The sequence below is a fragment of the Gobio gobio genome (genome assembly GCF_949357685.1).
Source record: "Gobio gobio genome assembly, chromosome: 14".
In the NCBI taxonomy this organism is placed as follows: domain Eukaryota; kingdom Metazoa; phylum Chordata; class Actinopteri; order Cypriniformes; family Gobionidae; genus Gobio; species Gobio gobio.
Window position 1 is genome coordinate 26,587,424 of NC_137107.1, and position 27,392 is coordinate 26,614,815.

Consider the following 27,392-nt stretch of genomic DNA (forward strand, 5'->3'; position numbering starts at 1 on the left):
AAATGAACTTGAGTGGTTCCGGTGACTCATTCATTTATGGTAAAAGATGGAAATTACTCGCATCTGAATCACAATGGAGCATGAGGAGTGAGTCAGTGCTATAGTATTCGAGCGGGAATCTTAAAGCGCAGGCTCAGATGGATCACTTTGTCATTGGTGCCAAAGGATGAATAACAGCATATTTTGAATAGGGTAGAATTGCTTTGTGTATGCTTGTTGTTAGCCATAAGATGGCAGCACCATCACTCTTTTAGACTTAAGCTTAATGGTTCTTAAATTAAATTAGTCTTAAGACACCCTTCTTTTATAGATGTCCTCTGAGGAACTTGACAGGATAAGGATCCGCAGGGAAAGGAACAGAGTAGCAGCTGCCAGATGTCGGGATCGCCGTCGGATGCTTATAGACACATTACAGAATGTGAGATGGGTTATTATTTGTGCTATAAACCACACTGAAGCCTAGCTGTGTGTCGTGAGCTTATGCTTTGTCTTTCAGGAGACGGATCATTTGGAACAGGTGAAGAAACAACTGGAAGAAGAGATTGCTGCACTTGAAAGGGAGAGAGAAAGACTAGAGTTGGTTTTTGAGGCACATATGCCCATCTGCAAGATAAATGACCCAAACCCAGAATAAACACTGGTCATGTTTAGTGCTGAGTCTGCTGGTTCAGATCAGCTGTGTATTATATAACGTAATAGGCACATATTTCTTGAAGATAGCGAAATGTTAAAATATCTGAAATATAAAACATATTTCAGTGATACCTTGAGGATTATTATCTTGCATGCATGATTTGTTTTACTTGTTTTCATAATAAACCACAGTTTCAAATGGTGTTTCTCCTTCAAATGTTTTTTGTACCAAGTTATTTAGCTAATATACACTGTTCAAAATAGTAATGTTATTAAATATTCTTACAATAAAAAAAAAACTGTTTTCTATTTTGATTTATATTAAAATGTAATTTATTCCTGTGATGGTAGTTATATTTTTGGCAGTGTGACAAGTTCAAAAGATTAGCTTTTATTTGACTTCATTTTTGTAAAAATACAAGTATTTTCTACCAGTAAATACAAGTATTTGCAAGTAGTTTTCTTTAAAAACATTTACTGACCCAAAAGTTTTTGAATGGTAGCATTATTAACAGACGTTATTTATTTAATTTTTTTTCAAAATAACACTAAATCATATTATTATACATCAATACTCAAGTAGAGTAAATATATGTTCCTTAAGACTTTAGATTTAGTCAATTATTAACATCAAAGATAATTTAATTCACCAAAAAAGTGCCCCACAAAATGTCTCGCTGCATGTTTCCTTAGGCTACTGTTGTAAGTTTAGATTGCTGGAAAAGTAGCCTACTTAAAGTCACACATTACACAAGTGCAAAACGGTTTAGCCTACCATGACATTAAAGCAGTCAAACATATAATAAGAAATAAGTTTATGTGTTTCTCAACATTTTGTTTAGCTATTCTATATTTTTGGTTACAACTATGTGCTTTGTTTATTCCTTAGCAGCAGGTGGCAGTCCCACATTAACAGACGCCCAAGAACGCTCGACGGAGGGCACTGTCTATGGTGTTTAGCTGTTGTGGAATATCTGAAGAATATAGGGGTATATTATAGAATATAGTGGGGGTTTTGTTTTCAAATGTTATGTAAAGTAGTTTCACTGAACCATAATCCATGCTGCATACTCCGGTACAGTAGGTGGCGGTATGCACCTGATAAGTCATGTTTGCAATCCGCCATTAAACTAAAAGAAGAAGAAGATGTCTGTGGTGAATGTAGTTTTTCATACTCTTTGATGTAGTTCAGTTGAAGTCAAACCACCAGAAAGGATTCACACGACTGCGAGGAGTATGACAGCATCTTCGCCTGCCAGTTACATGTACCACAGCAGCAGTCAATGCTCATAGATATGGTATTATTTGTTTGTATTCCTGTATAAAGCGCATAGATAGATCTGCACGTGCGTGTTTTGGAGTTGTAACTGCTAACAGTTGTCAGCTCGCAGATGCGTCCTACAGCTCGATACCACTTTTTTTTTTTTTTGCAACATTTTAACATCAGCTAACAGACTGACCTTCCAGCACTAAACATAAATAACACGGTAAGTTTGCATCATCAGTTTGACGTCATTTTTCTCTGAATAAACAGGTTAGAGTGCTAATTTTAGTTTTGCCTTTAAATATAAACATAGAACAAATAATTAATTAATGCAACAAACTCTTTAGCAAATAATAAACTATATAGTTGCCAGTTTTAAAATCCATATGGACATAGCATTTGTTGTTACAAGCCAAAATGTTGTTTGTCCAATCAGCTATGACCTCTATATCAAATAGTTTTACTAAATGTACTTTTTAAAATTTTTGTAATACATTATTTTAAATGTTGTGTTTATTTATTTTTGCTTTTTTTTAAGAAAATGTCTATGGAGTTAGATGTGTTTGTGGGGAATACCACCGTCCTGGATGAAGACGTGTACCAACTGTGGTTGGATGGACACACAGGTTAATACATCTTGGTTTCTAAATGTTGTCTATGAGCTGGTCATACGCACTTTTACGTTTAACATTTCAGGTGATGAATGATATACTCTTCATCGTGGTAAATAGTCACAGATGCATTGAGAATACAGATGGAAGCAGGAGCCTTGCTGGAGTATGAAGCCAATGCAGAAGTTTTGCACAGCGACACCATGGACCAGTTCAGAACATTCCAAATGTGTGAGCAGCTCCTACAGTCTCCGTCCAAAGTGGCCAATCAGCTTCTTTCCCAGATCCCTCCTCACCGTCAATCCATGCTTATTGAGAGGTCTGCGGTCCTACTAGAGTTTGCATCCATTTTCTATAATATTAAAGAAGTTTTAGTTGTTAGCTAGGGCATCATCTGTGTTTTGCTGAGTTTTTTTTGTTTCTTCCCACATTTGTCCTGTAGGTACTATAAGTTTGATAGTGTGTTTGCCAGGGAGGTGCTCGGTAAGAAACTCTCCAAAGGGACCAAAAAAGACTTGGACGACATCAGTTCAAAGACGGGGATTGCACTCAAGAGCTGTCATCGACAGGTGCTGCAGACACTCTGGCCTCATATATTTTTGAATGCCTCAGTAGGAACGGATGATTATTGCATGATTAGCAATGTTTTTTTTATAGAAATGTTGTCAGTGTACAATACTCATAAATATTAAATAATAATTATTATTATTCAGTAATCATTTGAATATTTTGACAATATTTTTTTATGTAAATACATTTACAAAAATATACAAAATCCAGATGATAAGGAAAAATATATAAGTGGCTGGCAGGTAACTTTCAGGGTATGTAAGTAGCCATGGCAACTCACTCTCTGAACTCTCTGAATTAGAATAAAAAATAAATAAAAAATGAGTATAAATGTTAATGCAATTCAAATATATTTATTTATTTTATTGTCATCTCACACATGGATCTGCTTTCAATTTATTAGCATCAAACAAACAATATAATGCTTATTCTCAGTGAATAAAGATGACTTATTAAACAAAGAGATTGAAAAAAATGATTGCACAACCACCAAATAAGTGGCGATGTGCCGTTATGTAGGTTATGTAAATGTTATGTAGGTTATGTAAATCGCCATTAAACAAAAGAAAAAGTGGAAGTAGAATGGTGCACTCTTTCTTAGCATCTGTTTCCATGGTGAATCCACGATTCGTTGCTCTGTTGAGGATGTCTTGTGTGTTAACCTGGAATATACTCTGGGTTGTCTGAACTTACTCCCGGACTCATTTTGGGAACCAGCATACCTCAAGTAAGCAAGGTTTGGCTTAATTAACCGAGAGTTCAAGGTATATGTGACGGTAAGTTAACCTAACCTGGGGGGTCCTACCGTCACATATACCTTGAACTCTCTATTGCTACTTACATACCCTGAAATTTACCTCCGTTTTTGGAACAGAGAGTTGCGGTTACCCGCTTACTTACTCTTAAACATACCCAGGTATGTCACATAACCTGCTTTCTGGAATACCCCCCAGACGCACATTTCAAAGTAGAATAACTGACTGTGGCATTGTCTTGCGGATCAACAAGTATTTGAACTTTGTGTGTTTCCTAAATATCTGCAAATATAGTATGGTATTTTTAATGTTTTAGAACAGTAAAAAAAATTACATACAGCACCTTTTAACATTAACGGAGATGAATAAATACTGTAACAAATGTATTGCTCACTGTAGTAGGTTAATGTTAGTCAGTGCATTAACTAATGTTAACTAATGGGACCTAATTGTAAATTGTTACTATTTACCTTACCTCTCTACCTTTTTCTCAGTTTGACAATTTCAAGCGCGTGTTTAAAGTGGTGGAAGAGCTAAAAGGCCCCCTAGTGGAGAACATACAACATCACTTTCTCCTGTCTGATGTTTTGGCAAGGTAAGACTTTCACACATGGGGCCAAATGAAGTATGTACATACTCTACCATTCCCTTCCTAGAGATAAAGAGCAGCTGAACTTTCCAATTCCAGGGATGTAAATGTGAGCCAAGAACATATTTCTTACCTGTTCTTGTTATAAGCTATATACTTAAAGGCAAAATATGTAAGGTTTTTGGATTAAAGTATCCAGACATGGATCTGCTTGTTGCAGTGTGCAACAAGTGTCTCATAATAGCTGCCGAGTGAGCGCACAGAGTAGCATTATAACATAACTGTCAACACAATCAAATAATGTATCTAATATGATAGAACATCACTGCGTACACATGACCGGAAAAGGGTAGCAGAAACGGTCGTCTGCGGCATAATAAAAGCTCTGAGAAATCCCGGCGTCATTAAGCTATGCTTTAGTTTTGAATAAGCGACATCTAGCGGCGAAAAATTACATATTGTGGCTTTAAGTTATATACTTAAATATTGTAAATGCTTTTGTGACTTAATACAACCAGATTCACCAGTGAAATCTTTTGGAGTTATATTTGAAAGCAATGATAAACCTGCCAAAACCTAGGATACACACAGGCATATCTTAAAATGTTTCTGTTCTGTTTATCCTCTTACTGTTTTGCTTGTTTTTTCTCATTTTTCTCCTCATATGCGCTTTTCTGTTCCCGACACGCTTTTCACTCTCTCCCCTGTCCTCTCACTGATTCAGCCATGTCTCTCTGCAGGGACTATGCTGCCATTGTGTTCTTTGCTAACAGTCGTTTTGAGACAGGGAAGAGAAAACTACAGTTCTTGTCTTTCCAGGACTTTGCCTTTTGCGCTGGTCAGATCATCAGCTACTGTACAGTTGGTAAGATGTTTGTCTTAAAGAGGCAGTTCAGACTGTCTGTACTCACTAGTAAGCACTACAAAACTGTTGCACTAAACCAACTAGTATGCACTATGAAAACAAGCATGTATAAAAACAACTAATATGCACTGCAGAAACACTACATCAGCTACTGCTATCATTTGCATAGTATTCCACCAATCAGATCATCTTTGGTGAGTGTCTTTACACAGTACGCAATGGTGAGAGGCAGAGTAAAATTTAAGCAAGCAGGGAGTTGACAGTGCAAAAATTGTTCAACCCATTGCCACTAATTAGGAAATATTTGGAAGATCCAATATGGGAAATGTAATAGTAATGAAGCTAAATGAATTCAGGGAAAAAAAGGCATTACAGGTGTATGCATTCTCGTGCTGTCTGTTTTTCTTTCTTTCATACTTTCTCAGACAACATGATGGAAGACATGGATGTTGATCTAGAAAAAGAGTTTCTGCATGACTTGAAAGACTTGAAAGTTTTGGTTAATGATAAGGACATGCTGGACCAACACAAAATGCATGCAGATGAATTAAATACAGGTCATCATATGTAATGCTTAGGACACACACTGTCACTATCTCTCACACAACATCTCCTCTCTGCCAACATTGCAGTTTGGTGTGTGCTCAGCTTAGAGGGAAAATGAAAGTCTTTAGTGAGATGGAGGCCAGTTTTAAGGTAAGAGTCATTCATCTTTTTAATTGTACTTTTATTCTTGAATTATTACATTTATCAAAATAAATGCTATTCTTTTGAACTTTCAAAAAATCCTTAAAAAAATGTCAATACACTTAGTGTGTACAGTTAACAGTAGTGTGTATACTGACTAATATATATATATATGAAACTGAAACACCTAGTTTCAGAGCACAATATATTTGTTTAATACATTTTATTAATTAATAATTAATTCATTAGTATGGCATAGGGCCTCATTTTGCCACTAATACAGCATAAATAATGTCTATATATATATACAGTTTATATTTTGTGTGTTTATATAACATTTGTTTTATTTATTCATTTGTTTTATGTTGGATTACGTGGATGAACATTAGAATTTGTCAAGAGCTCTAGTTAACATTGCTTCAAAACTCACACACACCAAAGATGTCCTGGAACTGTTCATCGACCTTGTAGAGAAGGTAATGCACTGACACTGTAAATAAACTGCACGCCATGAGGTGATATTTGTCCCCGAATAGTCCCAGGTTGAATGTGACAGAATGATTTTCGCTTCTCCTCTCAGTTCATTGAACCGTGCCGGTCAGATAAATGGACAATCGGAGACCTCAGACTTTTCCTTTCTCACTACAGAAGCTCTGTGCACACGCTTCAGGCTTTCAGGTTAGTATAAATGTATTTATGTGTATTTATGATCCCTTTATCATGTAAAAGACATTTAAAAATACAACCTGTTTTTTCCCCCAAAGGCATCAAGTAATATGGGATAGATACATGGGTGTCATCAAAAGCTGCATCCTGAAAATGTACCACGACTAGAACATATTTTCATTGCTGGTTTCCAGTTAGCGTGATCAAATCTCTCTTTTGTCAATTTTACTACCTCAGATCCCTCTGTATTTCAAAGTATTCTTGTACAATCGATTTAACTTTAGTAATAAAGTGTCCAAAAAGCTGCCGTATTTGCTGGTTTTAAAAGTGGTCATTAGGATAGTCCTGTTACTTATTATTTGGGTAATAGTAGCTACCTGTTTGTGTGCCCAGCGGGTGTGGGTCATCAGCAGGGGGGCTGGTCAGCTCTGGAGTGGATGGATGAGGAGACACTTTTACTACCTTATAAAAGCCCAGAGCTGGGACAGCTGTCACCCCCTACAAATGGTCATGGAAATTTCCTCTGGATTTCTGCAGAAAAGTCCTCAAGGGAACTTTCCCTGGCACTCCTGCTGTTTCTGAAAGTAGGCTACTTCTGTTGTTTCCATCAAAGCCATTGTCTTAATGGTTCTTAATTCTTTGTGTAATGAAGAGGCATTATGTTTCTGGCACCGGGTAGTGTGTTGCAGTCAATTCGGGAGGCCTTGCCTCCTTTTTTTGCCCTGTTAATTTGTGTCTACATTCCTTTTTGACATCCCCCAGCAAATATCCAGCAGTGTCGGACACAAGTGAGCTTGATCAGGATGAAAGTTAACAAGGCAAAGTGTATTAAAAATGGGACGTAATTAAGGCCTATGAATTACACAGGATTTGCCTAATAAATCCCAGGTGGATTCGTTTGCCAGCAGACACAACATGATAGATTTGGGATTTGGTATGGAAACCAGGAATTTGAATCCTTGGGGGCTGGAGGAAAAACAACGCAGGAAGGGTAAGGGAGGCAGAGATGCAGGGGCCATACTGGAGTGGGTGGAGGGGAAGAAGTGGGCCGTCCTAAGTTCCTTTCAATCGCATTGCACCTTTCCTCACATTCGTAATCACAGCTATCACGGCCCGGGTCCTGTCTGTGGTCAAAAACAGTCCACTAAATGCTGAGAGAGAGTGAAATCCATAGGCACAGAGAGAGAAGAACACCACGACTTCTGCTGGACAGATCAAGTGAAGTGAGTTTCAAACCATCTGTATTTGACTCCTGTGCATTTGCAAGTAATCTAAGCGATACATTGAGAGAAAGGCATCTGATAAAGCAATCAAGAGAAAATAAATGTGTCATTTCAGGACTTTACTAGCTCATTGTTTACTTTGCAACTTCTACTACGGCGAAATGTTTGATAATGAAACGAGTGACAGGAAATTAAACAATGCTTTTCCAGATGTGAGAGTAAAATGTAGTTTGAATTGAAACAGTTGTAGTTGAGGATTACAGACAAGGCTGGTGGCTTGTTTTTGGACGGATTCTGATTCATATCCTGCAGAGTTCAGACACTGGCCATGTTACTGCCTCTTAGGCAGGCCAACTCCACTGTTCCAGAACAAACAGTAAAGCAAGTCCCTAGAAATCAATGGAAAGTCAAGTCAGTTTATTTATTATAGAACACACGATGTTATAAGATAATGAAGCAACCAAAGAGCAAGATCATCTTTGTCAACATGAGTGTAGGCAGAAGTAGTTTGACAGATGATTTGATAGTCCTAGAGGAATAATGAAGTCAGATAAGATGGAGCAGCTGTAAAAACAAATAATAAAGCCTTATAATAAATTATTTACTGTAGTGTAACAAGTTTAGAGAGGCCAGAACAGGTGAGATACTCTCCTATCATCAGCGTTTTGGACAACATAAAGCCCCATGTTAAGAGGGCTGTAAAAGTTGTAACATGCAGTTGTTTCCTCAATCTTTCCTTTATGTAACCAATTCTTTTTGTGTACAGTAGTCAGGATGAGATGAAGGTATGAATAACTATCTCCACATCATTGAATGTGAGGAATGGAAAGTCTGTCATGCAATATCTAATTATATGCACCAAATTGTCTTGTTTCCAAGAACTGCCTAGTTAGCAAGATCAAAATCACAAACTCGCATTTATAACAGTATCACATATGCCATGGACTAATATTTATTCAACACTTAGTCATATTGATAATATAAACCTAATCTCAGACATACAAGCTGGACAATGCAATTGTAAACACTTGCAATAAGGTTCATTTTGTTAATGCATCAGGTATCATGAACTAACAATCTAGATTAATGCAAATTTCTACGCGTGCTAATACATTTAATATTTCAAGTTGTATAAATTAACAGATAATGCATTATGTAAGCATGGATGAAGTATTATATGATCATATATATATAAATTAACATAAAACTAGATCAGTGTTATTTTAGTTGAGATTTTTTTGTTTTTATTTTTGATAGTTTTAGTAATTTGTTGTACTGTAAGTGTACATTGTAAAGCTAGTTAACAATCCTAATGGTGACACCAGTATCCAAAACAAAACATGTGTAGGTGATCACCAATGCTGGCCTTTTCAACAGGGCACTTTCACTGCTTCCAAATGTGTGTGTTTGTTCACTTCCTGTTAACAAGTTTATTTGCAATTACCTTTGTTTTTACAAGGGTTTACCCCACCTGTCTGTCTGCCCCCTCCTTATAATCCCAGAGGAGACAAACAGACCTCTTTGCACGTCTGTTCTCTCTCTTTGGAGTGAGAGTGTGCCTTAATGATATCTGTACATTTGTTCGTCCATCCAGCTGTGAGTGTGGCGGTGTGAGTGTCCTGTTCCCTGTAACTATGAAGGCCACATATGTGCTACTTTGTGTGGGTCTGCTTGTTCTTCCTGCTACAATCTGTCAGTCTCCTGTTGAGCGTGACTCTTACACAGTAAGTCATTTGACAATTTCTCCATGTTCCCTCTACCGTCCTCTTCATGCTTGAACATGTAAATTTCTATCTGCCTTCCTACATAACTCCCCATATATAGTGTGGTATTGTATGCTATCAGACATCAGTTTGCATTAGAAGTCATGTTCCTGTCAATACAAGTGTTTGAGTGAGACTGCTAATGATTAAAGATAACACATAATAAAGTGTGTTTTCTCTGCCAGGAGTGTACAGATGGCTATGAGTGGGACGTGCAGACTCAACTCTGTCGAGGTGGGTGGAAGGTCATGTGCCAGAGAAAGAGAGCGAGATGAGAAAGTGATGCATTTCTGATACATGTCACAGGCACAATCAGTCTGTCTTGCCCCTGCGTCTGGTTCTGGCTCCATCTTTTAATGTTAAAACACACTATGTCCAGAGCAGACGCAAAGAGATAAAGCGCAGGCGCTCAAAGAAGATGTACTCGGATGTAAAACTGCAGGGTGGCCCTGCCCACTTCAAAAGCACATTGGTCTAAAATACTGCTTCATGTAAATGCACAGCTAAAGGATGTAATTTATGTAAATTATGTAATGCTTTTCGATGTTAAAATACTTTCTATCCTATACCTTAATATGCCAGACAAAACATATCTTAATTTATATAGAGAGAGATTTTGTTCTAACCTGCCTGTGTAATTGTGATCCCACTTCACCGTCAAATGTTATATATTGCGTAGACATACAAATCAGAGATTTTCTAAGGGAGAGACTCAAAATATAGCTGTTAACTTCATGGTTTTCATGATTTTATTTGGTAAATTTCATATACACAAAGACAATTCTAAGGTCTTTAATGGTTGTTTTTTAATGTTCCACTCTAAAGGAATACAGTACTTTGCCCAAAAATTAACATTGTCATCATTTACTCTCCCTTTCTGTCTTTCCTAACCGGTATTACTTTCTCTCTTCTGCGAAAACCAAAGATATTTTGAAGAATGTTGGTCACCAAAGCGGTTTCGGTCAAAACTTCTTTTATGTTCCACAGAAGAAAGAAAGTAATTTAGGTTTGGAACAAGTAAATGATGACAGAATTTTCCTATTTGGCTCAACTATGCATTTAAGGAACAAAAAAATCTTAATATACTGTATGATTTCAGTTGCTAAAGATTTAAAGATAACTGAAAGATAAAACATTTATATACAGTACATATGATAAATGTTTTGTATGTCTAGCATTTAATACAATTTAAAAAAAATGATAAAAAAAGACTGGAGAGGAACCTAAATTCTGTTCTCTGTTTTACTTAGACATAAATGAGTGTGATACTATTCAGGAGGCATGTCAGGGAGAGATGAAATGCTTCAATCACTATGGTGGTTACCTGTGCCTTCCTCGCTCTGCCTATGTGGTCACCGCACCTGAGCCCTCCAGCCAATCAGAGCCCAGTGTGCCTGTGGAGACTAACGAGGGCTTCAACCCCTGTCCCGTAGGCTACAGGGCCCAAGGAGAAACCTGTGTGGGTGAGTTATTTAAGGGCAGATGTGGGAAATCCTATATGGTTTTATATTGAGTATGTGAGTGCATCAGTGTGGTGTACTGAAGCTCTTCATCATTCAGAGGATTGTGTGTGTGTGTGTATTGGACAGACATTGATGAGTGTGAATTGGACATGCATGACTGCCAGCCCAGCCAGCAGTGCATCAACACCGTGGGCACCTACACCTGTCAGTGCCCTGACGGCTACAGCAAGATTGGCATAGAGTGTGTTGGTGAGAGAAGATATGATCTGTCTTAACGTCTGTCTTTTAAATATGGATGTATCTTTAATTGCCATTTTCACTGAGAGAAACTGTAAAAATTCCAGATTTATAGTAATTTGCAGTCAGTTTGTATAGGATTAGGCTTCTATTCTACAGTGAGTCTTCAGTGTCTCCTTCTCTCTTCTGTTAGATATTGACGAGTGCAGGTACAGGTACTGTCAGCATCGCTGCGTGAACGTACCAGGATCTTTCTCTTGTGAATGTGACCCTGGATTCCAGCTGGCAGGAAACAACCGATCATGTGTTGGTAAGACCTTGAACCAGATACTGTACATATTTTTTTAAAATAGTTTGACAGGTTAGTCAAAATACCTTTTCAAACAGAATATTTTACTTAAAAATTCTGTCACTGTTTCAAACTTCTTTCCTCCATGGAACAAGAAGATGTTTTCCAAATTATTGGGCATAAATGAGCAAAAGAAAAGTGATTCATACGATTTGTGCATGTGCACTATATGATAGCTCTGTATAAGGAAAATGCCATGTTTGATATCAGTGAAGATCTGTTATATGAGAATCGATCATTCAAATTATTAAATACATTTTTGTTTAATAAAATTAAGTTATGTGTAGTTGTCAAGTTCACATTACTTAATTTTGTCAATTACATAGAAGTTTATTACTTATTACTTTATTACTTAAAAAAACTGAGTAAACTTAAAATGATTAAATTATGTAAACGAACACTTTTTGCAGTGTATTTTAAGTTAACTCTAGAACCGCCAGGGGTCGCTGTATACCTAAAACTGCCAGCGGGTGAAATTTACCCATGCAGATTATTACTGTATTGATACGGCTAAAAAACGTAATATGTCACTGTATTGTGCTACTGTCTTCACAAAGTAATGTATAGAGTTATGAAATGATTATTATGTTTTTGTCCTGTTGTTTTGTGCTGTTTTAAGCAGGCTACACTAATCACTTTTTGGTGACTATAGGCTAAACCAGCCTGCAATGACGATGAGAATTAGATGGAAATAAATCATATTTGGGTGGTGTAATATTATTATAAAATCCCATATTAATCCCATATTAAGATAACCCATGTTATTTCAATTACTAAAATACCCTAAATAGACAATGAAGAGAAATAATAATTCACAGCACTGCATGATGTATGACAACTTACGATAAGGATAACATACGAATTCAAGCACACAGTTTGACCTAATTCATTATTCATTTGTATAGTTATATCATTTATAATTTGAATAAGAGAACAACACCAATAAACTTGGGATAATCATGAAAATGGTTTTATTCATTCCATCATATCAGATTTTTTTTTTCTTTCAGGAAACGGGCAGACTTGAATAAATAGCAACACAGTAGCAAACAATACTCAATACAAAATTGCAAAACAAAAATGTATAATTAATCCAAAGTTTGAACATTTATAAATAGGCTAAAACATCTTTATTTGACCGTGCGTTGTGTAACTGTTTGCAGTAAACCGACACGTTGCTCAAACACAGCGCGAAAATAGAGGAATTATATAGGGGTAAATTTGACCCGCTGGCGCTTATAGGTATAAATGCCCCGTTTTTAAATCTGGTTTTATCTAAACAATTTTTAACAACAGGGGATTGTAAATAACACAGTTTTAGTAAAAGTCAGTGACTGGGAGACTTGGATATTTTATTGGAAATCTGTTATGTACATTTGAAAAACAGCCATGGGTAAATTTTACCCTGTGGCGGTTCTAGTGTTAATGAACATGAATGAGATATGGCATATTACTGCTTTTGGGTGCTTTCATTAAGATTGTTTGTACTTTTCGGAGATCAACACACTGTAAACAAATGAAATGATCAATAAAGTCATGGCAACATGTTTTCCCCCCCATTACATTAACATAATTTAACCAATTTCAACTTCATTTTTGAAGTTATTCAAGATTCAAATAAATTTCAGTAATATTTAATATTATTTAAATGAGCCAAAAAAAAGAGTTGAAATGCTGTCAATTTGACTATACGGTAGTCTTTTTTTTTTTTACAGTGCGGCACCTGTCTCTATTCACTTTTGTTGTATGTAATTAACATACTTCAGAATTACTCCTTTTGTCTTCCATGGAAGAAAGTTGTACAGGTTTGGAATTACATGATGGTCCCAACAAACACAAAATGTTCCCCCAACATTAGCACATGGTTTCTTTTTTTTCCTTTCTCTCTATAGATTAGTTTTTTTCAACCAAAAACTTGGGCTAAACATTTCCAGAGTGTTGTGTGAATGTTTTGACAACCTAAAGAGAACCTACACAGAATGATTTCTACTAGTTATTTTATTATTTATTATTGTATTTTTATAACCCTAAACTTACCTTCCCAGAACATTGCATATGCTTTTTGTGTGAAAACCTGAAACACATTTATATAAGTATATATGTTTTTTTTGTTGTTGTTTTTTATGGGCAAACTATCCTTTTAATGCTTTCTATTCAGAAATGTTATTTAGCACGCAAACTTCTAACATCTGTTTTTTGTTGTCAGATGTAAATGAGTGTGAGATGGGAGCACCTTGTCAGCAAAGGTGTTACAACAGTTATGGTACATTCCTGTGTCGCTGTGATCAGGGCTATGACCTGGGATCAGATGGGTACTCATGCAATGGTTAGTTCAAAAGACATTAGCTTAATAGTTTTTGACCAATTGATGATGGACTGAATGTGACTGGTTTTCTTTCTCTTCTCCCAGATATTGATGAGTGCAGCTATTCCAGTTTCCTTTGCCAGTTTCAGTGTATGAATGAGCCTGGAAGATTTTCCTGTGTTTGTCCAGACGGTTATGAGCTACTTGGAACACGACTCTGCCAGGGTAAATGTGCTCCACATTTAAAGAGGCCTTAAAAAAAAAATCCTTTTTAACACACATGTTCCTCTTTATACCCTACAGCATTTATAGCACTAAATGACTCTTACATTACCCTTGGTTTCAGCTTGTCATAATAATTCTGTGTGTAGATGTGAATGAGTGTGAGACAGGCACTCATCTGTGTGGGGAGAGACAGGTCTGTGTGAACATCCATGGTGGGCATCAGTGTGTGGACTCCAACCAATGCCAGGACCCCTACATCCAGGTCTCGGAGAAGTGAGCCATTTGTAAAAAAGTCAACTTATAATTTGAACCAGTTATGTTTTGGCACTTTTAACACCCTTCCCCATTTTTCCTTTTCATTTTTTCACTTTCTCTCTGTCCAGCCGTTGTATATGTCCAGTGGTGAAGCCAGAGTGTCGTGACATGCCTTTCTCCATTGTGCATCGATACATGAGCGTCACCTCTGAACGCTCAGTTCCCTCAGACATCTTCCAGATCCAGGCCACCAGTGTCTATCCTGGAGCCAACAACTCCTTCCGCATTCGCTCTGGAGATGAAAATGGAGAATTTTACATACGGGTTAGTCAAAGACGCAATGCTCTTTAGACATCAGTTTCATAATCTAAGTTACATAATGTGTGATTTAGTACAGACTGGGTAAAAATAGCTCTATTTTGCATTCTTTTTATTATATTGCACTACTGTTTGAAAGTTTGGGGTAAGTACAATTTGTGAAATATTTTTGAAAGAAGTCTCCTATGCTCACCAAGACATTTTTTTAATCAAAAATACAGTAAAAGCAGTAATATTTTGAAATATTATTACAATTTAAAATAACTTATTTGTATTTTAATATATTTTAAAATGTAATTTATTCCTGTGATGCAAAGCTGAATTTTCAGCATCATTACTCCAGTCTTCAGTGTCATATGATCCTTCATAAATCATTCTAATATGCTGATTTTAGTCTTATTATTATCAATATTGAAAACAGTTGATATATATAGTTGACAGCTGCTTGATATTTTTGTGGAAACTGTGTAGACAATTTTGTGGATTATCGATATTTTTGATATTATTTTATGAAAAGAAAGCTCAGTAGAACAGCATTTTTTTAATGCGTTCTTGCTTAATAAATATTTCTTTAAAAAAAGTCTTACTGGCCCCTATCTTTTGTAGGATAGTGTATTTTATAATACTATAATATAATAATAAGATTTGTATTATATTATTAATATATGATCACTGTCACATATTTTGTTTATATTTATTTAGTGAACTAAAAGAAACGTAAATATTTTGTCTTAGTGTTTCATCACTTAGTTTTAAGCTTTAAAAATTCAAAAAATCTGTAAATAGTGTAAAAAAGTATGAACAAAAGAAACAAACATCGATGTAAGAAATCATACATAATATGAGATATCAAAATAAGATAAGCAAAAATTACTAATCGATTAATTGCATTTTTACAATCTATTGTCAGTATTGCGCTCGCAGATGTGTGCGTGCGTGTGTGTATGTGTGTGAGTGGATGACCATGTCTGTCAGCTACCACCAACGACAATTTTTGACCCAGGAAAAAAACCTGCTGTTATCTAGTATTTCAGTTTATTTCATAATTTTTAGTATGGTCTCAGACTTTTCATTTTCTGTCATCTCTTGTTTCCAGCAAATCAACAACATCAGTGCCATGTTGGTTTTGGCCCGAGCAGTGACTGGACCGAAGGAGTACGTTCTTGATTTGGAGATGCTGTCTGTCAATCCTCTCATGAACTACCAGACCAGCTCTGTTCTTCGTCTCTCCGTTTATGTTGGGCCTCATGCTTTCTAAGGAGAGTGAAATAGAGGGATAAACATAGAAAAATACTGAATGACAGAAGAATTCAGTCTATTTTTGCTTTCATCTGTTAAAAATTGGGAACACAATTCCGGAATTCACCAGCTAATAATGTAAAATCGTCTTTTTTTGTGGCTGACTTTGGCCTGAGACTGCGGGCCTATTCTGGGAAGTGTTAAAGCATCTGAATATTCATTCCTCTCACTTTGTCACCGTGGACTCATTCTCACACATACATGCAGCATACAATCACACACTCAAACACACACAGACCATAAACACACACACACACACAATATTTCAAATATATATATCAAGATATATTTTCTTATTAGTACCAGTTTTTGCTAACAAAATCCCTCAATGCATATTTACAGTATAATTATATCTAACCTACATACAACACACATTCCAAAGAGCCTTTGTAATTACATTTATCAACAGAAAACACTAACAAACTAAAGACAAATCCAGGTCTCTATGGACCTTGAATTAAACAAATTTCTATGTAAATAATTTGTGAAACCATTCTTAAGTATTTTGTTATATTTTATTGACATCACTTCTGTTTGACTCTTTAATGATACAAAAATCTTTTTATTATTATTTTTTTATTATATTTTTGCATAATTACATTGTTAAGGTGAAAAGTTAATAAATCAAAGATAATAAAAAAGTATTTGTTAATCCTCTCTTCATATCTTTGTTTTTTATGATCCTTTCTAGGCTGAAAATATCCAATTTATTGTACATGCTAATAATGCGGTCTTGATTGAGAGTGTTGAAGGTAAATGAAATGTATTACCCAGGTGTCTCCACATGGTGACAGTGTAACACTGGTGAACACATGGTGAGTTTTACCTTTATGCTGTTAGCCGAAAGAACCATTATTACAGCCACGTTTAGGGTGGAAGTTCACAAATGTGTAGCCTAAAATAAATGTCACTTATGTTATGGGCTATTTTAGGTCTAGGCTACTATGAAACTATTCTACCTAATATTTTCATTATGAAAATACTATGTATTTACTACAAGATTTAAAGTTCTGTAGTTTCAGAACATATTTACTGTACTGTACATCATAGACAGACAAAAAGACAAAACATATGAAGAATTTAACGGATAAAAAGAATGACTACATGAAAACTGATACCTTTTAAATAATATATAATTAGAGTGTACCAAAAAGGGTTGTGTGGTTGCAGGCCATTCATAAACATAATTTCATCAATGGACTGGTCATCTCGCACTTGTTTTGGAACAATGGCAAAACGAGTAGGAAGTTCTATTTGAGTCAGTGACTGATTTATTACTGCTATGTGTGTGAAAGGATTTGTGTGTTAATTATAACGGCATTTAGTGTATTGTCAAATGATAAGTGTGAATTTAGCCTAGTGTAGCTCCAGCAGGGAAATGATGAGCTCATTGATGGTCAGTGTTGGCACAGAGGGCTTGTGGGTAGTGCAGCAGATGGATGTAGGTGTGATAGGAGTAGCTCAGTACGCTGACAATCATATGAGATGATGATGCTGTGATATTGTACATTCTCTATTTTTTTTTGATTATTAAATTGTCTCTCTGAAGGTACCACAAACCTTTGGATATCCAGCTTCAGGAGGATATTAACCTAGTAGTGTTAATAACCATATTATTAATTCATATGTTACATCTGTTTAAAAGTAAACAAATGTTCATATGCCAGTCTATAAATAACTGCATTTTGTCTAAAAATAAACAAGGTTAGTTATTTTCACATGCAGAGGAAATTGGGCCCCCCATTTTGGAGCTATTTTTGTGGCTTACAAGGTTAATGTTACACTGGCTTATAAGGAGAGTCAATTTTCTGTCCACCCCCTCAAATGCACGTCACAATCAGGCCATTAAAACATATTGTTCTCTGATATCCATGAATGACTGAAACAACAGATGTACACGATTAATTGTTGTGAATACCTTTCTCTCTCTCTCTCTCTCTCTCTCTGTAATTTGAACATTTCCATCCCACACACAAATCAGATCTTCAATTTTCAAGAAGATGACATGGTCAAATAAAACTGTTCTTCAAACCAGAAAGAATCAGACAACGTGACCTTCCAAGTGATTTAATAAGCTTTAAAAGTGTGAAGGCAATGACAAGGTGAGTTTCCATTCTTAGTTTTCTTCACAAAATAGTGGATGAAGAAGCTTGTCGCATCCCCAAAATGTATAAAGTTATTGAAATACACAGTGAAACCTTTTGAACATATAGGAAGAGCATTTCCCCATATACTTTTTTAGTACATTAACCAGTTCCACTTTATTTCAAATCAATGGGATAGGTTAAATGATATTACTTTTTCATGTTGGGATCAAATTGGTGTGCTTGAGAAGAACCATCCTTTCGCATCTCTTGCAATGCGCAAATTTTGTTACTAAGATACTGCAGCTCAGTTGCCATGGGTGCAGAGATACAGAGATGGTCAAGTATCAGCTTCTAGTATGAACCAATAAACAAAAGAAGAAGAAGGAAAGGAATATGTGTAGAAAAAGACATGGATACTACAAGTTAAACACTTTGGGCTTTTTTTTTCCTTACCCAAATTACATTTTGATCATAAGGGTAACACTTATCTGTGGCCACAAAATTATATTGTTCTGACTGTGGAGTCCAAATTAGGATAATAAAAGTTTTGCGAACGTGATGGAATAAGCAACATGAGCCGTCTGAGCTGAATTTCCTGAAAAGCAAGACCATTATTTTCGTGTTCTTTCGATTCTTTGAAAATGACCATAGTTCAATGCAAATTTAAAAAATGTAGCTACTGTACAAGTGAACAGATTATAAGCATTACATATTTTCTCCAAGAAATTCCATCCCCCATCTTTCTGATTTCAGCAGATGGCCGTGCCACCCACGTAATAAACAAAAATTCCAGTGGGAGCTCAGAGGTTAGGGTGGCATCTCCATCTCTCTCTCCCAAGGGCCAGGTCCACATCATCCAGCAAAACTTTTCATCAAAATTGAAAGCATATGTTCGGAACTACGTCAAATGCTGTGGCTGTCCAACAGTTTGTCCCGTCTGTCCTTGTTCCTGTCATCCAGCCTCCCATTTACATCCATTATAGTTCAAAGGCTAAAAGATTTTGTCATTTGATCAGTAATAGCCATAATTGCACAGGTTGGACATAACAAAAGAGGAAAAAGACAGTATGATGCAGATAATGGCAGCCTGATACGGCATAGGATGTAAGATAGTTACAAACAGGAACTGTGACTCAGGCTTATTTAACCCCAGGACCAAAAAAAAAAAAAATCACCTCTGGAGGTGATGGTTAGAAAAGATGCTAGAAATCCCAAGCAGGCATCTAATACACCACAATATTCTCACTTATTAGGGCTTTTCACACTGCGCTTAACCCCAGGTAAAGTAACGTTTCACACTTGTAATTTAAAAGCGGGTTAACCGTTTACCCTAGCCTGTTCTTACCAGACTCTCGTACATTTCATTTGTACAGAGAGTCTGGCCACTCTCCATTGACAAGCGTTTACTTCTGTGAAGGCAGGTACTCTGTTGACGTTCAAAACTATTGGATCTGCCAAGAGCCACTCTGGATCTGCCATAACCAATCGCTAAAGTTTGGTCGTGACGTATGTCATGCGCCGTTCACCTTTGTTTCTCACATGGAAATCTGTAAAAATAACTGCAGATTCTGCACGCCACCTCAGTGATAAAACCTAAAATTTGTGCATTCGGATTGTGATTTATTCACAGTGGAGGGGAGAGTTTTGTGATCGGGAACGCGCTGCTCACGTGTTCCGTAACATGATTGCTGTAAATAAAATGTCATACAGTATGCTTGGTATGATAAGAATAAATGCTACCGTAAATAACGGCCCAATTCAAATGTTTACGTGCTTTTCTTCTTTGTATTTTTTGAGCGGTGATGAAATATATTGCTCTTGTAAATAGTGGCCAGCATTTAAAGAAATACAAGTCTAGAAATGCATCCAAATTACAGCGAAGCGCAGCCGCACGGTGCTCTGCAGTGGTCAAAACGATATAAGTGAATACTGAAGTTATATATTCTTGAAAAATCAGGGATTCGGACAGCAATTAAATGACCACACGACCTTGGTGTTTGTCTAAAACAGTAGGTAATTCGGCCTGGGATTTTTACGCGGGTGGTGGGAGACAGACGGCAATAAAATCACTGACTAGCCCCTGACAATACCTTCCGACCCCATGAGAAACAATTACTGAACTACAACTCAAACTAGCGCACAACATCAACGTCATCGTTTTCAGCCACTCTCTCTGTTCGCTGATTGGACCGGTAAAAATTTGTTCGGAGAAAACCTAAGAATAAACCGCAGTCCCAGACTGAGTACTGAAAGAAAATGAAAATTGTGGTGCCAAACTTTTACAGTGTGAAACGATGCATTGCATGTTACAGCAACAGACAACCAAACGCGTAGTAGGCTACTCATATTTGCATGCTTCGGACAGTCACGGAAACACCGCACAGTGCATTGTATATAAACAGTAAATTCGTTGTTTGAGAGGAAAAATGTCAAATGCTGACAGGAACAGCGTCAATTTGAGTGTGAAACAGACCGTTTAATTCTTAGGGCTACGTATAGTCCAATGTCCATTCAAAAATCAATAGAACAGACAATACATGCTTTTGAAACAGGTTGCCTGCTGCGTTCATCCAATCAATGACACTGACACCGCGAATATGCAAATAAGTGTGTGAAAGTGTGAAACGTGAAGCAGGATTTCGTTTGCCCGGGGTTTAGATTGACCCTTGGATTAACTATTTAAAGTGTGAAAGTCCTAATGTGAACAACACATGCGTTCTTTAAAAGTTCCAGAAATCCACCGAACTAATCTGTCTGTCCTTGAGCAATATATATTTAGAACTAGAAAACTGAAAGACGGGTTGAAACTGTTGCTGGTGTTAAAAATAGCATGAGCGACTAAGGAAAAAGAAAAAAGCCAGCACAGTTACAAGGTTGCAGTTTGAACAGGCTTCATCAACGGTAGGAGAGGGAGGAGGGAGATGTGTAGGCGAGAACATGAGCTGTACAGCGTTTCAAACTTTTATTTTTTTTATACACACACAAATGCGTGCATGCACTTTCCTTTGTAGCTCAAATTTACACAAATGCTCTTAATTACAGCAAAATGCAAAAGACAATATATAGCCTAGCCTATACATTAATCAGTTAGATAGGCCATGATGTCACCGCTGAGCTGAATGATCAAAGCAGGATGGAAATAGAACAATTTGACCACAGAGAGCTCAGCAGATAAGATCCCACTTTCTCACAATATATTGTTTACAAGTGTATGAATCATAACATGACACACGAGCCACTTTTTACTTATTAGGCTATGATATTAGCTACTTTAATAAAGTTTGTTGAGTTCGAACTTAAGATGACCATTATCGTCGGATATTTTAAAAGGAGAGTTGCCCAGCAACAGATTATTGCTTTTCTTTAAAGTAAAAGAGAGAGGACCTTGATTCTTTTGGTTTTAAAATAAACATGAACATAAAGAAGGAGAAACTATAAAACCAGACAAGTGTCCTTCAAACCGCTCTTCTCTCTCTCTCTCTCTCTCTCTCTCTCTCTCTCTCTCTCTCTCTCTCTCTCTCTCTCTCTCTCTCTCTCTCTCTCTCTCTCATATAGTCTCTTACATAGCTACAGCCAATCAATGAGAAAACACCATTTTCTGTTTTGTTTCGTTATTCACATGTAAGAACTACAAAAAAAAATCGAAATAAAAAACACTGAACATAAGTTGTAGGCTAATTGAATTTTCAAATGTAAAATGATTATCACAAGAGTTTTAAAACTCATAGTAAACAATAATGTCTCTCTATTAATAATAATAATTATTGCTATTATTATTTATAAAATACATTTTATTAGGCTATAGTACAACTGTCATAAGATGATTTTATTATGTTAGTCTTTTATTATGTTTGTCAGTAGGGGGCGATCTTACCATGTCAACCCTGTTGCATTATTTTCTATGCACATAATATTTTTATAAACACCAACATTAAATTCTAGCGTAACAAAAATAAACGTAGGCTATAAGTCTCCTATATATAAGTTTATTAGAAATATTGTATATTATTGTTACCCTTTGAATTAAATACTCTGTGTGTGTGTGTGTGTGTGTGTGTGTGTGTGTGTGTGTGTGTGTGTGTGTGTGTGTGTGTGTGTGTGTGTGTGTGTGTGTGTGTGTGTGTGTGTGTGTGTGTGTGTGTGTGTGTGTGTGTGTGTGTGTGTGTGTGTGTGTGTGTGTGTGTGTGTGTGTAGCCTATATACACTCTAAAAAAAAGGTTCTATATGGCACCAAAAATGGTTCTTGGCTCGTAATCATAGGGGAACCTTTTTTAGTGCTATATAGCACCAATTTTGGTGCTTCAGTGGTTCTTCAGTGGTTCTTCACCGGTTCTTCTATATAGCACCTCTGAAGAACCACTGAAGCACCAAAATTGGTGCTATATAGCACTAAAAAAGGTTCCCCTACACTCTAAAAAAAAAAGGCTCGTAATCATAGGGGAACCTTTTTTAGTGCTATATAGCACCAATTTTGGTGCTTCAGTGGTTCTTCAGCGGTTCTTCAGAGGTGCTATATAGCACCTTAGTCAAAGAACCGGTGAAGAACCTCTGAAGAACCGCTGAAGAACCTCTGAAGAACCGCTGAAGAACCACTGAAGCACCACAATTGGTGCTATATAGCACTAAAAAAGGTTCCCCTATGATTACGAGCCAAGAACCATTTTTGGTGCAATATAGAACCTTTTTTTTTTAGAGTGTATGATTACGAGCCAAGAACCATTTTGGTGTCATATAGATCCTTTTTTTTTGTGTATATATATATATATATATATATATATATATATATATATATATATATATATATATATATATATATATATATATATATATATATATATATATATATATATATATATATATATATATATATATATATATATAGGCCTATATTATATTTATGTCTAGTTTTCAAACCAGTTTACTGACTGTTCATTTTTATCGTTAACCGTTTAACTAATTGGCTGTAAAATTAATTTCCATGATCATGTTGCGTGTGCGGGACAGTCGAGGGATAAAACACTTATTTTCTTAACCGTGGTGTTTGTTTTCTATTTTCAGTGCATGGGTGGCATGATGCTATTTTTGATTGAGTTAAATATCTTAAATTTATCACTTAAATTTATTGACACGAGTTATTTTACTCTAATCCCGTTAGGCAGCAAAATTCTGTTACAGCAGCTCGCGGCCAGATGCACCTGCTCTGAGCGCGCAACAGGGTGGAGAGTTTGGACCACTGCCTCCGTTTAGATTTGTCCAAATCTGGCTCTGTGCGTTGAAAGGGATCCCATATTTATCCTACGTCACCATTACAACAGCAAAATACAGAGATACTTGGAGATCAGATTCAGATCCATTTATGCACGCCCCCTCCCATCATTTCTTCAGTCGCGCACTATATAAGGGATCTGGAGGCAATGTTTCCATTAGAAGCTTCACGCGAAAGCGAGAGATAGAGATCCATAGCACACCAACAGTAAAACTTAAGAGAATATAGAGGATATATGGGCAAAGAAAAAAATGCATTTCTCAATTACTGAGTAGGTTGGTTTATTATCCAAAAACTTAGAAGAAGTGGCGTCTGCCCTGAATGATGGCTGAGTAGCTCAGACTGCATAATACTGCAAAATATTCGTCCATTCCAACGATTCTTTGGACTCGAGAAAATGTACCGGTCCACTAAAGGAGCGTCAAAGGCTCGGAGGGATCAAATCAACGCAGAAATTCGCAACTTGAAAGATCTTCTGCCCATCTCCGATGCCGACAAGGCTCGTCTTTCCTATCTTCACATCATGTCCCTAGCCTGCATTTACACAAGAAAGTCCGTCTTTTTCTCTCAAGGTAGAGTTAACTTAAGAACTTATGCTTCTTCTGTTTTTTGGAGGTTTTCAGGCTCTTGAAAGCATCGTTACATGGTTTTCTAAAGAACTAGTTACCATACAAATGATGCTTCTACAGCATCAAACTGTAAAGCCTTCATTTTTTACGAATTTAGAGCAGATCTAAAGTTTAGGCGATATCTGAGGAATCTCTGTCCCTGTCCAGAGTTCTGAAAGTAGCTGGTCTCTGTCTGTGGTGCTGATGTTGAGCTATTTGTGTGGATTAGATTGCTTTCTAATTTCAAACAATGTCAATATTATAGATCTTTATGTTTTATCTTTAAACATTGTTTTGTCTTTTTCAGTGGCAGCAGGTCACGACATGAGCGGAAGCGCCCTGTCTTTGCCAGAACTCTCGGATCTGCTGCACACACTACCAGGCTTTCTCCTAGTGCTGACAAGTGAAGGAAAACTCCTGTATCTATCGGAGAATGTGGCAGAGCACCTTGGCCATTCCATGGTAAGGAATATCAATGTCATTTTTAAAATCATTACAACAATTTGTTAGGTCCGTGTTGAACATTTTCTGCTTTGTTCAGGTGGATCTGGTGTCTCAGAGTGACAGCGTGTATGACATTATAGACCCAGCCGACCACTTCATCATGAGGGGCAACCTTGTGCCAGTCACCACAACTGATACAGGTAATTTACACTGTTGGTTTGACACCTTCTTCCAACATAAAGAAATTGAAATGAATGTAATTGGTAAAATAATAATGAAAACACTCTTCTTGCAACTCTTTTTGTCCAGACCGCCTCTTTCGCTGCCGTTTCAGCACTTCGAAGTTTGTAAGGAGGCAAGGATCAGGGAACAAACTGGCGTTGGTTCGGGCACACTGTCTGCCACCTCCATACCACACATCCTCCTACTGGACATCCAATCCAGTGTGGGTGTGTTTTTGCTCCCCACTGGAGTCCAGTGTCCCTCAGGTTTCTTCAGCTAGGAATCCTCTCCCAACCCCTCCTGCTGAGCAGTCTTTCCTCCTTTCCTGTTTCCAGTCTCAGCACTGCCGGGACATGAGAATCCATGCTGCTCAGGACAGGTACGGTATAAGTCCAGTGAATGTCCCTGTCTGTATACAATGAATATGCATTTGATAGTGAGGGAATGATGTCGTTGTATTTCTCTCTCTGACAGTGTAAGCGTGTACCTCGGTTATGACATAGAGACTCTGAGCTCTCGCTCATGGTACAGTCTGATTCATCCTCGAGATCTCTCTCACGCCTCTGCACAACACTGTACCCTGTGTGAGTACTTAACTTTATTCATTTATTTATAAGTTTATACCATATATCAAAAAGCTGGTCTAGTAAATGCGGTTTATTAATTGGCCGTTGTGTCTTTTTTCAGTACATGAGGGTGGAGAGAGGCAAGTGGAGATGGTGGTCCAGGTAGAGGCAGCAGACCACACATGGGTCTGGCTTTACATTGTTCTTCAGCTGGAGACTGGAGAATATCCCATCAACAGCCACAACTACGTCATAAGGTAAAGACTTTTAAGTTTAATATACTATGAAAAACATTTTTTTTTAGTTAATATTATCATCATTAAGTAATAGTAATAATAATTATTATTATTTTTATATTAGTAATAATTATAATTTTGTAATTTTTTATACATTTTAATAATTAAATATTATTATTGTTGTCTTCTAATTATGATATTATATGAAATATATTAAAACTATTTATTATTGTAATAATAATTCTACTAAATATTTACATACGATAAACCAAATTCATAAAATAATAGCATACTATGAATAATCATAACAATCTGTCATTTTCTCTACTCATCCCTCAGTGAGTCTGAAGCCTGGTCAGTGCGTCAGCAGTTGTACTCAGAGCAGAATCAGCTGGTTCTCCTGTACCAGGAGGCTCGGCAGAGCTCTGACCCTTTGTCCAGCCCGGACCAGGTCTTCACGCCCAACAGCAGTGGCCTGTCCTCCCAGTCCTTCGACTTCAGCTTCACCACTTCTGGAAGGAGCTCCTCAGAAGAGCTCCCAAGTACCTCTGCCCCATCCAGCATGGCACTCGAGCACCTTCAGAGCTTTTCTCAGGACGAAGAGAGCCACCTACAACCGCATAGCGGTCACCAGATGTGGAGATCAGCCACGACTGTATCTGTGTCCCCTGAACATCTTGGCAACATCAACATCCCAAGTCTTTCTACAGTCCCCCAATCCCATGTCGCCCCTTCGCCCCTTCCTCCATTCAAAGCTCCTCCTAAGCGCCAAAGCTCAGAGGAGTATATTTGCACGCCCCCTTACACCCCAAGACTTGGAGGGGGAACTTTCATGTTTGGTGATGAGACCTTTAAATCAGACCATAACAAAGCAGGTCAAATGAGGCAGCCTATAACCTCTGCGCCCCTCTCCGCCAGCATTGGTCCGGCTCAACCCTGCCGCAAACGTCTTTATGAAACGCTGCCTCCTACTCCAGACAGCCCAGGCAGTGATCAATGCGTTCTCATGGCGCTGCCAGAGATCAGGGGACCGCTGTACGTAGACGTCCCCCATTTCCCATTCCACGCTCCCCCCGAAGGCCTTTTAACCCCAGAGGCCTCACCCACCAAAAAGCCCTGTTTGAGCTTCTTCCCTCGGGAAGAGGATACCGAAAGAGAGAGAATGGAGATCTCACTATTGGCTCAGTATATTAGCACTTTAGCTGAAGGTTTTTGTCACAGCCACCCACAAAGCACATTGGCTCCCCCTCAACACGCATCGTTTGAGGGCCCAAACTCCTCACTGGCTCACATTGATGTCTTTATGTTTGAGGAGAAAGCAGTAGATGGCATCCCTCTTCCAAATCTGCCATCCACCTCCCCCGTACCTCCCTCACCTTACTCATCAGCGCCGTCCTACGCTCAGCACTCCCCTACGAGCCGCAGCTCCCCTGTCCACACGCAGGAGGAGGCTGCGATTTTGAACGGTGTACACCACCTCTGTAGCGTCCAGTCGACGCACCATAATTGCATGGCCGGGGGTGGGCCGCAGGAAGCAGAGAGACCTGAAGAGGATATGAAAATGATGTCCTCCCCAGGATCCACGACAGATCCAGCCCTTCCTGCCCTCACCCCTGCTCTGCCGTGTGCCCAGTCCCTCCTAGAGGAGCTGGTCACCATGGAACCTGTGTTTGGGGCAGCCGCCCCGATGACTCCTGCCGAGAGGCAACAAGATGAGTTGTATCAACTCCTTCATCAAGGTGGACAGATCTTCTACCAAGGTGAGAAATGATGACGTTTTTGTGATTTCAGCATGACGTTCAAAGTGCCTCAAAGTTTTCATGTCTAAACTGTGCTTTTTTTCTCTGTCTTCTCTTACAGATGGAACCAGTGATCACATGTTTTAA

General features: G+C 37.6%; 3 protein-coding genes across 4 annotated transcripts; all 3 read left to right on the forward strand.

Moving 5' to 3' along the window:
• The first annotated feature begins 1,840 nt into the window (after positions 1-1,840).
• fibpb (fibroblast growth factor (acidic) intracellular binding protein b) lies at positions 1,841-6,959 on the forward strand. Its single transcript, XM_079834388.1, has 11 exons — positions 1,841-1,931; positions 2,436-2,523; positions 2,629-2,827; positions 2,951-3,077; positions 4,328-4,428; positions 5,163-5,287; positions 5,713-5,854; positions 5,920-5,983; positions 6,364-6,450; positions 6,555-6,652; positions 6,739-6,959. The coding sequence occupies exons 1-11, from the start codon at positions 1,917-1,919 to the stop codon at positions 6,806-6,808; spliced, it is 1,116 nt and encodes a 371-aa protein (XP_079690514.1). The 5' UTR covers positions 1,841-1,916; the 3' UTR covers positions 6,809-6,959.
• Positions 6,960-7,712: 753 nt separating this feature from the next.
• On the forward strand, positions 7,713-16,739 carry efemp2b (EGF containing fibulin extracellular matrix protein 2b). 2 transcript variants are annotated; one of them, XM_079834349.1, is made up of 11 exons: positions 7,713-7,863; positions 9,458-9,587; positions 9,812-9,860; positions 10,877-11,089; positions 11,216-11,338; positions 11,520-11,636; positions 13,882-14,001; positions 14,086-14,205; positions 14,352-14,478; positions 14,589-14,784; positions 15,875-16,739. In XM_079834349.1, exons 2-11 carry the CDS (start codon positions 9,498-9,500, stop codon positions 16,034-16,036), a joined length of 1,317 nt encoding a protein of 438 aa, XP_079690475.1. In that variant the 5' UTR covers positions 7,713-7,863; positions 9,458-9,497; the 3' UTR covers positions 16,037-16,739. The 2 variants fall into 2 exon arrangements, with proteins under 2 accessions (XP_079690475.1, XP_079690476.1); XM_079834350.1 differs by lacking the exon at positions 7,713-7,863 and having other exon boundaries at positions 8,411-9,587.
• A 7,058-nt stretch (positions 16,740-23,797) lies between these two features.
• On the forward strand, positions 23,798-27,392 carry npas4b (neuronal PAS domain protein 4b; the record flags this gene model as incomplete). Its single annotated transcript, XM_079834346.1, has 8 exons — positions 23,798-24,002; positions 24,346-24,500; positions 24,580-24,682; positions 24,792-25,083; positions 25,179-25,288; positions 25,392-25,527; positions 25,846-27,266; positions 27,367-27,392. Exons 1-8 carry the CDS (start codon positions 23,828-23,830, stop codon positions 27,390-27,392), a joined length of 2,418 nt encoding a protein of 805 aa, XP_079690472.1. The 5' UTR covers positions 23,798-23,827.

Coding starts and splice junctions, on each gene's coding strand:
- fibpb (XM_079834388.1), top strand. Junction 4,429..5,162: donor CTGTCTGATGTTTTGGCAAG/GTAAGACTTTCA, acceptor GTCTCTCTGCAG/GGACTATGCTGCCATTGTGT. Junction 6,451..6,554: donor TCATCGACCTTGTAGAGAAG/GTAATGCACTGA, acceptor TTCTCCTCTCAG/TTCATTGAACCGTGCCGGTC.
- efemp2b (XM_079834349.1), top strand. CDS start 9,498: ATGAAGGCCACATATGTGCTACTTTGTGTGGGTCTGCTTGTTCTTCCT. Junction 11,637..13,881: donor AAACAACCGATCATGTGTTG/GTAAGACCTTGA, acceptor TTTTGTTGTCAG/ATGTAAATGAGTGTGAGATG. Junction 14,479..14,588: donor TACATCCAGGTCTCGGAGAA/GTGAGCCATTTG, acceptor CTCTCTGTCCAG/CCGTTGTATATGTCCAGTGG.